Below are 14,759 nucleotides of genomic sequence, written 5' to 3' on the forward strand. Positions count from 1 at the left end.
ACAACAGGCCTCATGACTTTAGTCCCTGCTCACTTCAGAGGTACCAGTGCTCGGCTCCCTGCATACCAACTAGACACTGAGGCATAGCCTTCCTCATCATTGACTTTCTCCTCACTGCAAGCCACCTACAGTCGCACACCCTTCCCTCCATCACAAATACATTACCGCCTTGGCTTATGCTATGCGTTTGAAATGATCTAGCCCTGGTAATTACTGGTCGTATTAATGACAGGTTTTGCCGTCACGATGAAGCACAAGCCCACTGTTGCCTGCAGACATTGGCTGTGCAACTGTAACACTGTAATACTGTTGAATCTGACTCAAAGACCCCTTTTGGCACCGGTCTATTGTTTTGCCAGCATACTGTATAGGTAATAGACTGACAAAGGGTCAGTCTATTACAAATCCTGACAAAAAATGTGTTGACCCTATGAGATAAGAGATGCTTCCTCATTTCAGATGGTTTATTCTCCACAATTTCCAAAAATGATTAAAAAACGAAAAACAAAACACAATTCAGTGCATTAAATTGTGTCAGTCTGTCTGAGCATGGTTATAAGTCGCTATGATGAAGAGGAATAAAATATCCCCATCCATGCACCAACAATGGGCAGATTTCTGCATGATCTTGCCTTATGTGATCTTTGACCATGGGAAGGGTTCATTAGGCACAGTGCCTAATGATAAGATATGAGGTCAATATTTACAGGCTGTGAGTTTGACTAATCATGCACCTGACTCATGGGGCCATGATTACTAAATGATAGATCTGTTTACAGAAAACATCTGCTGTTGATCTACAGCAGTGTATATTAAATGTAAAAAAGAAACTGATTTGAGCATGCAGTACATGAACAGATTCAGTGCTAGATTGAGATCAAATGAAATCAAACTTTACATAGCACATTTAAAACAACAGAAGCTGACCAGGTTGAGACAAACAAAGCATCAACAGGTGCCCATCGGCACACAGACAAATATATACATCGTTAAAACACGTTAGAGGATCAAGTGCAATTAAAAGCCAAAGAGAATAGGTGGGTTTTAAGTAAGGATTTGAAAACCTCAATGGACTGGGCAGATCGGATGGGGAGAGGCAGGTTGTTCCAGAGTGTGGGGGCGGCAGCAGCAAAGGCGCGGCCACCCCTGGTCTTTTTGCTAGTCTTTGGAATGACCAGTATCGACTTATCGGCAGACCTCAGAGCCCTGGCTGGGGGGTATGGTTCCAGGAGCTCACTGAGGTACAGCGTAGCCAGCCCGTTTAAAGATTTAAAAACAAACATAAGGATCTTATGCACGGAGTGATGTGGAGGGCGTATTGTCCTCTTTGGAATCTGATGCCATATAGCTTTAATTGTTTAGAGAATGAAAGAAAACGAGTGTATTGTGGAAGCAATAATAATCAGATTTAGGGCACAACATTTCTATATATACCACTGCTCAAAAAAATTAAGGGAACACTTTGATCCCTTAATTCTTTTGAGTTTTTTCGTTAGCAGTATGTACACAGTTCATGAAAAAACTCAAAAGAATTAAGGGATCAAAGTGTTCCCTTTATTTTTTTGAGCAGTATATATTTTCAAAGTCAAGAGTGTCAACCGTTGGCACCCCCATATCCTTAAGAAAAAGAAAACTTCTAAAACTATTTTCGGTAGCACTTTACAATAATGACCCGTTATAAAGCATTTATAAACATTCATAAGCAGTTTGTAGACTATTAACAAATCATTAACAACCTGTTTGTTGACATTTGTAAATGATTACTATAACCTTTATAACTATGGTTACAAATCATTTATAAGGTATTAGTAAGTAGTGAACTATTCATGAATAAGCCATTTATAATACATCTGTAAATGATTATTAATTCATTTGTAACTGATGTTATATAATATATACAAGCTTTTTGTAGATAAAGAACTAATCATAGACAAACTATTTATATACATTGGTTAATGATTATTAAATAATTTATAATAACATTGTAGAATATCTAAGAATAATTTAATCATAATTTAAAGCACATTAAAACATTATTTATACTTGAGTTTGTTCATTATTAAATAATGTCATTTAAATTGTAGGAAATCATTTGTAAATGATTTATAAAGTGGTATAAATTGAGTTTTTTCGTGGTTATAGGACATCTCTTTAAACATGTATTAAGAATTCATAAATCATGTATTAAATCTTTGTTCTAGTCCAAGGCATGAACAACAAACCATTTCTAAGCAATTATTACATATTTAAAAATTATCTGCAGATCATTATTTCCACATGATCAATTTTACTTGTCGGTAATTTGGGAAATGTGTTTGTTCATGTTTAACATATGCTTTGTAAAACATTCCTAAAATATCTATAAATCCTTAGTACATGTTATTATGTGCCCTATAGTAAAGTGAAGACAGTTCATCATTTACAACTGTCTGTTAATGTGTTTGTTCATGTTTAACATATGCTTTGTAAAACATTCCTACAATATCTATAAATCCTTAGTACATGTTATTATGTGCCCTATAGTAAAGTGAAGACAGTTCATCATTTACAACTGTCTGTTAATGTGTTTGTTCATGTTTAACATATGCTTTACAAAACATTCCTAAAATATCTATAAATCCTTAGTACATGTTATTATGTGCCCTATAGTAAAGTGAAGACCGTTCATCATTTACAACTGTCTGTTAATGTGACTTTCTCCTTACCTGTTGCAAACTACCTGGCTTTCATGAATGCAGACACCAAACAATTACTTGAATTATCTTTCATGTTTAATAAATGATTCGTAAGACATTCGTAAAGAGTATGTTGACCATTTACAAACGTTATCATGTGCCTTGTTGTAAAGTGAAGATTATGCATTATTATTTCATGTTTAACAATGATTAGTGAAACATGTGACATCAAAAAGTGGCAGAAGTAACGTTATAGAGTATAAAAGTATAAAACAATCTATTAAGATATAAAATGTAACAACTCTATAGCACACACACTAACATTTAAACAAAGACATTCATCACAACAGAATCACAGAGTAGCAGCTTGGAGCCTCTGCAGTCACCACCTCCCAGTGCAAGTTAGCTTTAGCTGCTAAGCTAAACTGCTAAGCATGGAGGACATTACTAGCCTACACAGCAAAACAAACATTGTGGAGCCAAACGGCCACCATCAAAATACCCCCTGCTCATAATGCTACTTCATGTCTGTAAGATTAGCCATTTTATATTACCTCGATCACCTGCAACAAGACAGTTAAAACACATAAAAACATGAATTAGACATATTTCTGTCCAGTCTGCAACTGCATCACTGTTCACTTCCTCCCTAGTAGACTACTGCAGGTGTAATGCAGGTAATCAGTGTGTTGCCAGATTTTGCAAAAGAAACAAGCGGCCAGGTCTATGAAAACAAGCCCAAAAGAACCAACTAGGCTCAGGCCCATGATAACGTCTGCAAATGGTTTACATACTCTTTACGAATGTCTTACGCATCATTTGCTAAACATGAAAAAAACTCCCTAAAAAACTACATTTATACCACTATATGAATCATTTCCAAATTTCCTACACATTAAATTACATTATTTAATGATGAACAAAATTTAGTATAAACAATGTTTTAATGTTTTAAATAATGTTTAAATGATTCTTAAATGTTCTAAAATATTATTATTAACCAATGTATATAAATAGTTTGTCTATGATTAGTTCTTTAACTACAAATAGCTTGTATATATTATATAACATCAGTTACAAATGATTTAATAATCATTTACAGATGAATATAAATGGCTTATTCATGAATAGTTCACTACTTACTAATATCTTATAAATGATTTGTAACCGTAGTTATAAAGGTTTTAGTAATCATTTACAAATGTCAACAAACAGGTTGTTAATGATTTGTTAATAGTCTACAAACTGCTTATAAACGTTTATAAATGCTTTATAACGGGTCATTATTGTAAAGTGCTACCCTATTTTCTAATAGGCTATATGCGTCATTGCTCCCACACACCACTTTTTCAGGTTTTGTTCCTTGTCTCCTCCATTTGAATTGCTATTCAAATGGAATTTCTAGCTCGTGAGAAGAAAATGTATTTTGCTCCACCTACTTCAGTGTGTGGTCCATACTCGCGGAACAGTATATTTGCGCCTCACTATTCTAATGTGCAAATTGTGTTTGACGTGATTTGAATGGCATGTCTTAGTACAACAGTGACATAACTGGGGAGATCGGTCCGGACTCATTTATCTGCTCAAGGACACTTGACATTAATATTATTATTCAAAGAGTCTGGACTGAAACTCTGGTGTCAAATGAAATCGACACATAGTCTAATTTGGCAGGATTTCCTCAGTATGGGGGGAATAACATACGCTGCATTTTATTATCTCCGCTAGGAGATCATGTTTTCAACCATACAGTGTGTGTGTGTGTGTATGTTTGTGTCTCTTCGTACCTGATAATCCGAATATTTGGATATCTGGGTCAGCCCTAGTCTTTTCCCTCTCAAGTACAGGCACAGTTCTGACAAATGCACACTGCAGAAACGTCAACACTTCACACAATACGTGTTCTCATCACACAGAGTCATTCCGCCCACATCACACGTCTCGTCTCTTGGATCAGACACATGACATGGATGTCACTCCCTTAGGGAGGCAAAGGGGGAGGTGGGAACTGGGAAAGGAGGTGTAGAAGAGGAAGAACATAGAGGATGAAAGGGAAGAGAGGATAAATTAAAAGGAGAACAGGAAGCGGTGGGAGGAGTGAAATTGACAGAAACCCCAGGTTGGATTCATTTATATAGAGCGTGACAGCGTCCCATGACAATGTTCGCCATAATGAGCGTGGGAGTCTACGGGGGTCCTCTTCTGTTATACGACATGGGGGATCGCTAGAGTGGCTAATAAAGGACCCACACCGTCCCGTAGACCTGCCCTCTGTCATTTGCACGGTACCTCCTGCTTTGCACTTTGCCACTGACACATGCCTGTGTCAGTGGACATTCTCAGGAATCCACTGTGCAATATTTATAGAACAGACATAAGAATTGTCTCCTACTAGAATTATTTTATCAATTTCACAGCATATATCTATTAAAGGGTTTGTCTGTACTGTATGTCTGTCACCTCAATAGTAGACACGGGTGGAGCTTGCCAAGCTACTGAAATCACATACTCTAACCAACCATTATAACAACCTAGGTTATTAGTAAATATAAACATAGTGATATTACAGTAAAACCCTTTGACTATTATGCAATAGGAAGATAGCACTGATGCAAAACATCAACTCTAGGTAATACCTGTTACTTCTCTCTCATTAAGCGAGCAGATGTGTGAGATGCTCATTGCATTTGAGAACAGGTAATGAAAGTGACTGTGGGTGTTTCTCCCATCTCTTCCTACAGACAAGCATTGTTAGCCAGCTCCTCAGGCACCAGGCAAACCCTACTCTGTTGAACTGCAACCAAGACAAGCCCGCAGGTAATCATTCATGTATTCATTCTCAGATGCACACACAAATGAATAAACACACATGAACAAACTCTCACACATGAACAAACAAACAAACGTGCGCGCTAATGAACCAGAGAATGGATTTTGTTTGTTTTTGTTTTTTAGCTGCATAAGTAATCACTATGATAATGTAGAGGACATTCAAACACACACACACACACACACACACACACACACACACACACACACACACACACACACACACACACACACACACACACACACACACACACACACACATGCTTACTTGCACACATGCACACTTCCTTATGGGTATGAACATAGGATATCATTAGTCAAGAGAATTATCTTATCTGGAAGCGTATACCAGACAACTAGAGCGTGTCCAAAACTAACACCCATGGTTCATTATCCAGGTGATTGTGTGTGTGTGTGTGTGTGTGTGTGTGTGTGTGTGTGTGTGTGTGTGTGTGTGTGTGTGTGTGTGTGTGTGTGTGTGTGTGTGTGTGTGTGTGTGTGTGTGTGTGTGTGTGTGTGTGTTTGTCAGAGATGACTGATTTGATAACACTGGCACATACCAGCTTTACGGAAGAGGATGATAATGTTTGTGCTTGTGTTTGAGGATTGCTCTTTGAGAACCAAACAATTCCCAATCCATTCTCTGGATCTGATGGAGCATGGAGGATTTCATTGAATGTTGCATTGAATGCTAAGTGAGCCTCTCGTGTGATAATGGCAGTGAAAGGCTTAGTGCAGATACGTTTCAGCTGCTCTTTCTAACCTCTTGTAGAGATGGATATTACGCTGGTACTTTGAGCCGTTCACCCCTCACCTGCTCCCCCCTCCCGGGTGGGTTGATCGCACCCCAGACTACCTCACTTTGGCCTTAATCAATAGACCATTCTAACATATAGGCTTAACTCAGGGAAGCCTGGTGCGCCGCCTGGAGACATAAGACAATCCCCTCTTTTTCTATTTCAAACCCCCCTTTCAGCTGGAGGGGGGCAAGGAGAAAGGAGAGAGAGAGAGAGAGAGGGAGAGGGAGAGAGAGAGAGGGAGAGGGAGAGAGAGATGAGAGAGAAATGGGAGTGAAATGGGAGTCAAGGGGGTTGTCAGTTACTCTGAAATAAAAGAGGGGATAAAGCCATTCCCATCCCCTGTGCCCTGTTAGGCCTCATTACAGACATGGGGGATCTTAACTCACCCCCTGTCTGTTTAAGCACAGTTGCATCGATCCACTGTGGGGTTCACATTTTGCCTCACCCGTACTGGTGGAGACGAAGGGGGGTGGTATGGTGTTGACAGCGAGGACGGAGGGAAGTACCTGGCTGTGTTTTAAAGCTCACAACCTGTTATGGCCCGTAAGCTAATGGCAGCACTACTCTTTTCACTGGGTATCCATGTTTGTTTACACCTTGTAACAGTAGGTATCTGCAGAGACCTAACAGGGGAAAAAATATATTTTTCAATGTCCGTTCTCCCTTAAATCTGCAAAATGTGGTAGTAACAGGGTGAATCAAACGTCTCGACCGATGCCTCATGGTCTTAGGAACCACCTCGCAGTGGAGATTATTTTGGCTGTGACATTCATAGATGCGCTTTTAGCCAGGACACACTGTGGCTGAGGCAAGAATAGGATAAGTGAGAGTGAGAGAGTCACTTTCAAGAGCCTCACTAACACACATGACAAGTGTATTATTACAATAAAAGATAGATCCTTGCCAATTTGATTCTCAAGTTCGAAACGTTACATTTTAATTTTTATTTCTAAGTAAAACGTTTGTGTGTTGCTTTATCTAAAAGTGGTATAATTGCATCATGTTCCCAGATATTGCAGCATCAGAGCCCATCATTGACATGCTGCTGAATGCTGAGGATTCTTGGATCCAGAGGCTGAAGGACCCCTCTGCACCTCTTCCCTGCACAGACCAACGATACGACGGGGGGTCACACGACCTCACCACTCCTGTCAAAAACATGTGAGTTTATACTTTTCTCTTCAGAGTTTTCCCCACTGAGAATTTGCTTACGAAACGTGTCAATTTCCTTTTTTTGTCATGCTTTCCTCTCCCTTTCTAACCCACCTCGCCCATCCTCCCTCCCTCTCCAACTCTTTGCCTCTCACATCCCTTCCAGAAACCCCCTGGGCCTGTCCATCTCCAAGCAGGACAGTCTGCTGGAGAAGTGTGCCATGTTCAGAGAGGCAGGCGGGGCGCTGAGCCGACATCCCTCCCAGGACAATGGTCTGGACGGCCCCTACAGCTCTGGAGCTAGCAAACTGGAACAGGTATAGTACACATTACCATCGTCAGTTGATTCACTTAATTCAACTCTGAGAGGGTAAAAAATCAATTTAGTTCAATTTACTTTTTATTCTCCGAGGACTTTAGCACTTACACTACATGGATACATGATAATGCCTCTGGGTTAACACAAGAACATTAATACATTTCCCAGTGTCCGCTTTGTATTTGTAGTGCAGTGAGGGGGACATATGTACTGTACTTAGCCGCAGCAAAATGTTCCACACTGTGGATTTAAATGTATACTGTATCTCTCATGGCAGAAGTGTCCACTTGCATTATGTAAAGCACTCACTTGGGTGTTACGGACGGTGCCTCATGACTCCTACTGAGCTATCATCTGTCGTATTGGTACTGTGTTCACAGGTGAAGCTGATGCCCCCAGCACCCAACGACGATTTGGCATCCCTCAGCGAGCTCACCGACAGCAGCCTCCTCTATGAGATGCAGAAACGCTTTGGCAACGATCAGATCTATGTAGGACGCTCCCCTTCGCCGCAGTGCTTCTACACGCCAAACCAACCACACTGTGTTGTTCACAATGACAATGATTCTCATTCTCATGTTAAGCATGCAATAATAACACACACAGAAGTACAAACACAGACACACATTCTTACTCTTGGGTATTATGTCTTCCGCTGTGCGTGTTTACTTGGAGTGGAGTGACACATGTAGATTGGGAATTGGGGTACAATGTTGCAATCACATCCCACATACAGTACACCCACGAGACTCGATCAGGCATAGTGCTCTTAGACTAGAGTTAATGTTAATGTACAGTATATTCTGTGACTGGACCCATACACAGTGCCACACACACACACAGACACATGATGACACACATGCATTATCACAGACACAAGCAAGCAAACATTGGTGACCATTTTCTGTAGCTTGCCAAATCAATGCAAATTTGATCAATGGAGGAAGGAAAATCCATAACTATATTCAGGGGTTGAATCGTGTTCCGATCCGATCGTTAGTTTTTGTATGTTTTAAACCCCTTCCATGTTCTCTTTTCCTCTAAATGTGTTGCACGGTGTATATGTCTCCATGGGGGACTGGGCTCTCTATAAAGACTAGAGCCGGATCAATGTTGAACTAGTGCCTAGAGAATTCTCATAGCGGAGAGGCTCTAATGGTCTATTGTTATGGAAAGGCAGATGGACAACAGGCAGCACAGGTTAGCCGCAGCAGGAGATAGAAATGAGAAATGAGGGGATGAAGGGAAATCAAAGAAAGGTACTGCATTCCAAAAGGAGAGGCATATGGTCTGGACGCTGGGGTAGGCAAGATTGAGAGAGACGGAATACTAAGCAGGAAGTGGAAGAGGTAGATGACAGTCAGGACACTGATGGTGTCTGTCAAGATGGAGGTAATGCAGGTCAGTTTGTGGAAGCGGCGAGGAGAGCGGAGACGTGTGGAGACAGAGAGGGGATCACAGCAGAGGGACGACAAAAGCAGTGAATGGTCCATATTGCGCCCCAGCAGGGTGGACAGCGATGAGGCTTTGATGAGTGGGCCTTATCCATCTGCCAGGAGAGAGGAGGAACGGGACAGCCAAAACCTTGATGGGAGGGAAAGGGGCTGTTGGGGAAGGATGTGAGAGTTAGGAGGGATTAATTAATAATGGTTATTGTGAAGGGATGGGATTTGGGGCGATCAGCCAATCACATCACATGATTGAACTACAGTGTGCTGAAGTGGATTAATCATAGTAAACTCTTCCCCAAAATCAATTGGACTCTCTCAAAAACCGGATCCCTCAAAGCATGAAAACAAACAAAAACATTAAACTGAGGGTTGATCAGCTTATACGAGCAGTGGAAAGTTGCACAAATTAACCTTGAGCCTAGGCCCGAGGACAGAGCAGCATGCTGGCGAAATGTTAGCGCTGCCAGTACTCTCTCAGGGGACAGTGTTAGCTGTTAGCCTCCAAACAGCCTCGGGGGCTCGGTGTGAGAAAGAAAAGGTTAGCGGTTTCTCTCAAAGGGTCAGGAGTGGGGGATCGGTGGATATTATCTGAAGGACCTCAGGGTCTATGTGTACTCTACATGGAGGGCAAATTTGTTTTTTGTTTTTATTGGGAGAAAAATGTGAGCAGTCAGTTTATCTGTGCTGACTCTTCAAAATAATGTCAAGAGATCAGCATCACATTATGATAATGACAATATCATTGTGGTATTAATATTGATGTTGAGGGAAGAACGGGGACAGAATTGTGTTTTCAGGTCAACATTTGTCCTTGGTCTGCCTCTCCTGAGATGCTGGCCCAAGTGTTCGCTCGAGGCAATCAGCGGCTAATTATGGCCCAGCCCTCTTCCTTCTCCCTGCTGTGTGACCCCAATGTTTCTATGAAAGGTTAAAACTCAGAGTTAAATGTTTGACTCAAAGTCAAACATTTAACAGTATCTAAATCACCTCTTTGGCCTCATGGCTAAAGGAATTTCAAAGTGTCAAAGTGAGCTAATTCAAGTGTTTCCTCTCTTCTGTAGACCTATATTGGACACATCCTCCTGCTTGTCAATCCAAATAAAGAGCTGCCTATCTACTCAACTCTGGTAAGTTTGATCTACATTTTACTCAATCTTACAGTGTGTTTCTTCTGGACACCACTTCACTTTTTCTAAAGAGGTACCTGTCCTAGTCTACCATAGTAGATCTTTATAACATGTCACGTGCCTTGATAGACCATGTGCTGTGTGTGCATGTTAGACTATACCACATTCTACAGTAAGTGCATGGTGTGTATAATTAGCAGAGTATGAATGGATGAAATAGACCTTTATGTGGCTGATAAATAATGCAGAATCTTCCTGTCAGTGATACACAGCGCATTAGGGAAGGCGGCCAGGGATCCAGTTTTGCTAGCCAGAATCACACATGCACATTAAAGAACTCTTTGTCTCTCTCTCTTTGTTACATACAGTACACACATACAGATTTTCACAAGTAGAAAGATATCCTCTTTTTCGTGGCATTCTGTGTGTCCGCAGTCCCCTCCCTTTTTATAGCTCGGTTCAGTTGAAGCTCAATCACGCTGTGTTCACCGAGAGAATAAATAGTAGATGACAATGCGCCCTTCACACAGCCCATTGCCTTGATGCCAGCTGATGGTTTGCCCATATGAGACGGGACTAGTTGGATTGGCTAGGAGGAGACACCTCCTGCTGCTGTGGAGGAGACAGGCCCAGTGCCCTATATGGCTGTCCTCTTCCAGCCCACAGCTGGCCTCGCTCCAGACATCAATTCCCCATCTGTGGGTGTGGAGGTGGAGGTGGAGAAGGACATATGTCACAACAACATGTGTGATCTTCTAGCCGTCTGTCATTTTCTGTGGCCGGGGTCTAATACCACCCTGCTACCCCCTTAACCCCCTTCAACCACACCCTTCGGCCCACAGCTGCTGGATTGGTTGGAAGGGTTTGGGGCAACGCGAAGCATACTTTCCCTGGTAGAACTCCAGCAAAGACTTGAAATTAAACCGCAGTGAAAGATGTGGCTTCTGGGATGGTATCCATCAGAACCCAGCTTGACTGAGGGTCCGAACATGGAGTAATATTTCTTAGAGTTGTGTTTTGAAGAGGTGGGCGATTAGGGCACCGTTGCAACCTATATTTAATATCTAGGGGAACACAGGGAGTAAAATATCCAAAGCCTTTGCAAAAATTGAACCAAAATGGCAACAAAGGCTGCTGAAACACCACCAAACGTTTCCCCTCCAATTTTGCTAGTTAGACGGCACTAGGAGCAAAGGGGTTTTATTGACTGCCAGAGTTAAACATCATCTATGGCTGTCCTTGCCAGCGATTCTGAGCGTTTTCACTAACCGTGGAAAAAAATCATTGAATATTTTTCTTCCTAGCGATCCACCCGCTGACCGCTTTAAAAGACGTAGGGGGGTCTTGTAGAATCGGAGAAAGAAATTGTGCCGCCGCGATAATCCATTACATTGTTGTGGGCAGTTGAATGTGGCTTGTTTTCGCCAAAAAGCAACAGAAAGCAGAGACTTTTTTTTTTAAATCCTATAATACTAAACCAAACCAGCTCCATTTTGTTGTGACCACGTGATCTTTGGCTTTGGTCTTCATCATCTTCTTCGTCATCATCATCATCCTCATGATTCACAGGCTGCGGAACAGCCTCTGAATAAGACATGGGTGTGTTTTGGGCATAACATAAATTTGATTTAAATGGAGTGTCTTATCCCATTCACGAGCTATAGGTGCACTTGAACATTGGGGCATTGTTATTTAAATGTCGGATTGGAGACCAACAATTTTCTTCTGAGGAAAAGTGAAAGTGTGCGACCATCAAGCAGCACTAATAATGTGATATGGCCACGGGGGACTGGCATTCTTCCTCAACATCTCTCCTAATTTATGTCCAAGACACATACGTGATATCTTGACATATCAACTTAATCATCACCAGCTCATTCTCAGTTATTTTATTTACCTAAACCACCTATTAAAGTGTGCGTCTTGCGTCAGAGCTCTCGAATGGATATTGAGGACTGTCACTGCTGTCGATTGCCCTAGAGACAGTCAGAAAAAGAATGTCAGGAAGCTATAGGATTCATGACATTCTTACGTTATGACGAGAGGTATTTGAAAATATTTATCAGCTGAAATAAACTGCCTATTGAAATAAGCTGCATGAAGCATTCGCTCTCCCCCTCTGTCTCTTTCCACAGATCTTATTATTATTCACAACACATTTTTACTAGCGATCTTCTTCTAATGAAAAACTACAGAGGCGGACCGACTTGAACTCCCGGTTCAAATGAGGTTAGAGGAGTGAGGAAATGTCACTCAGGCAAGAGACCTGGGATCCAGAGACAGCTCTCTTGCAAAAGAGGCCAGAGTAAAGTCAGTGGAACTAACAGGCAGAGTCAGCAACGGAGTGTTGGCAATGAAATTCAGCAGAGCTACTGTTTACGCTGGGCATGAATGACAGGCTAGTGTGTACAGGGCAGGCACAGCTGCTGCAGACACGTTTTGCGAGTGAGTATGTGTGATGATTTAATAGGATGGACACAAAGCCGGGCAGGTTCCACTTAACACATTTCAGTTAGACACTTAACATTTATTGCAACGCTATTGCATTCAGATTGGAGGTGTGACTCTGCTTCTGTGATACTGCAGATTATCTGTGCAAACATGACACAGAATCTGAGATCACAAACCCCCCAGAAGCAGAGAATAAGATACAGAGTTATGCATCAACATATAACCCTTCAATGGCATACATTAATATACAGATTAACATCCACAATCCACAGAACATACTGTGCAATCCACAGAAACAAACATTTCAATATTGAGCCCTTTAAAGACACATTTATCTTAAAGCCCTTTAAGTTACATTACACAGATATAACATCATACCATCCACAGAATCATACATTTACTTAAATGGCAGAGAGGAGGAGGCTGGGGAGGTGGAGGGAGTTTGAAAACAGACAGCAGCAGGAACAGAGCTGTGACCAATTCTGAACATGAAGTGTGAACAGCGGTCTGCTTAAAAAGACCTAAGTGAACCATTAGATTGAGGGCGTATGTGTAAGCTTGTTAGCAAATGGGAATGAAGGGTGCTGAGTGAGGTTGAACGTGGAAAGACGTCTGATTGTAGTGGGTGTATTATATATTAACTATTAGCGAATGAGAATGGGGGGGAGAAGTGTGAGGCTGAGTGTGTAAACCTCCTGCCTGCCGTGCCTACCTGAACTAACGATGCGCTCGACTATCGATGCTTTAAGTAATTCTGGATTGGATTGACGTTGTCAAGGACACTCAAATTGATATATAGGCCACAGACCCCAATTTGAAAAGATTTTGTGTTAGAGATTCCCATAAGAGAAGATTTTTGTTATGTTAAATTCAGTACAGAATTCTACAACTATATAAGCTACTGTGTGGGGAGAACAATGGAGAGAGTGAAACCTATGATCTGAATAGTCTATACATTCTCTCATTGGACTAACTTCTAAGCCAGTGTAATAATAGTGACATTAAACTGTTTCTCCTTTTGCTGGGGACCCCGTGGAACCCCCTCAACGACCCCCTGCGAGTCCCTGGACCCCACATTGAGAACCACTGGTATTGGCTGTACTGAATGTAAAACCACACCTTGTTAATGAATTGGATCCACGCACGCAGTCACGCGGCTGTGTAAATGTGTACCCACAGTAAATTGACACTATAGCCTTTGCACTGCATGACTCAGGAGGGTCTTCATGTTACGCAAGGTTGTAATGCAATGTTTTTGAACTCTCTCTCTCTCTCTCTCTTTGCTTGTCTCAGGTGAGTCAGCTATATCTGAGCTCCACGGGTCGCCTGTGCTCCTCTCTGCCTCCTCATATTTTCTCCTCAACAGAGAGAGCCTATCACATGATGCTGCAGGAGAGACGACCACAGTGCTTTATGCTCAGGTACACACACACACACACTCACACACACACACACACACACACACACACACACACACACACACACACACACACACACACACACACACACACACACACACACACACACACACACACACACACACACACACACACACACACACACACACACACACACACACAGTGGTTCATGCCCTCAGCCATCTGTTTTGTTACATTTCCCTCAGTATGAGAGCTCTGCGGCATCATCTCACATCACAGTATTGATAAGCTAGCTGAGCCACACAAGCACAAAGGCACGCCCAACAGTGTAGGAATGCAGTACACGTGTGAGCGGTGAAGTTAGCTGAGCCAGGTGGTTTGCGCATGCCCCTCCTCCTCCCACAGGCCTGTTATAAACGCTCCGAGGCCTGTTACTCCTGGTGAGATTAATAGGTCCCTGCCTGAGCCTGGACGCTAGCTCCATTCACTGTGTTCACAGAGAGATGGATGTGCTCTGGGAGCATGCTGGCGTCCCGCTCTTTGTCCTCGGCCGGGCGGAGGCAGGTCCCTGATTGC

The 14,759-nt window shown here is 42.0% G+C and overlaps 1 protein-coding gene across 1 annotated transcript in view; it reads left to right on the top strand.

The window, feature by feature from the left end:
• The window catches only part of myo16 (myosin XVI), a 128,732-nt gene that overhangs the window by 52,655 nt on the left and 61,318 nt on the right, over positions 1-14,759 (top strand). The window contains exons 8-13 of the mRNA XM_080412619.1: positions 5,417-5,492; positions 7,315-7,465; positions 7,623-7,773; positions 8,156-8,266; positions 10,288-10,353; positions 14,098-14,225. Of these exons, the coding sequence (XP_080268745.1) occupies positions 5,417-5,492; positions 7,315-7,465; positions 7,623-7,773; positions 8,156-8,266; positions 10,288-10,353; positions 14,098-14,225 (683 nt within the window). The remainder of the gene's footprint in view (positions 1-5,416; positions 5,493-7,314; positions 7,466-7,622; positions 7,774-8,155; positions 8,267-10,287; positions 10,354-14,097; positions 14,226-14,759) is intronic.

Source organism: Gymnoscopelus braueri, assembly GCF_963280865.1.
Source record: "Gymnoscopelus braueri genome assembly, chromosome: 18".
Taxonomy (NCBI): Eukaryota; Metazoa; Chordata; class Actinopteri; order Myctophiformes; family Myctophidae; genus Gymnoscopelus; species Gymnoscopelus braueri.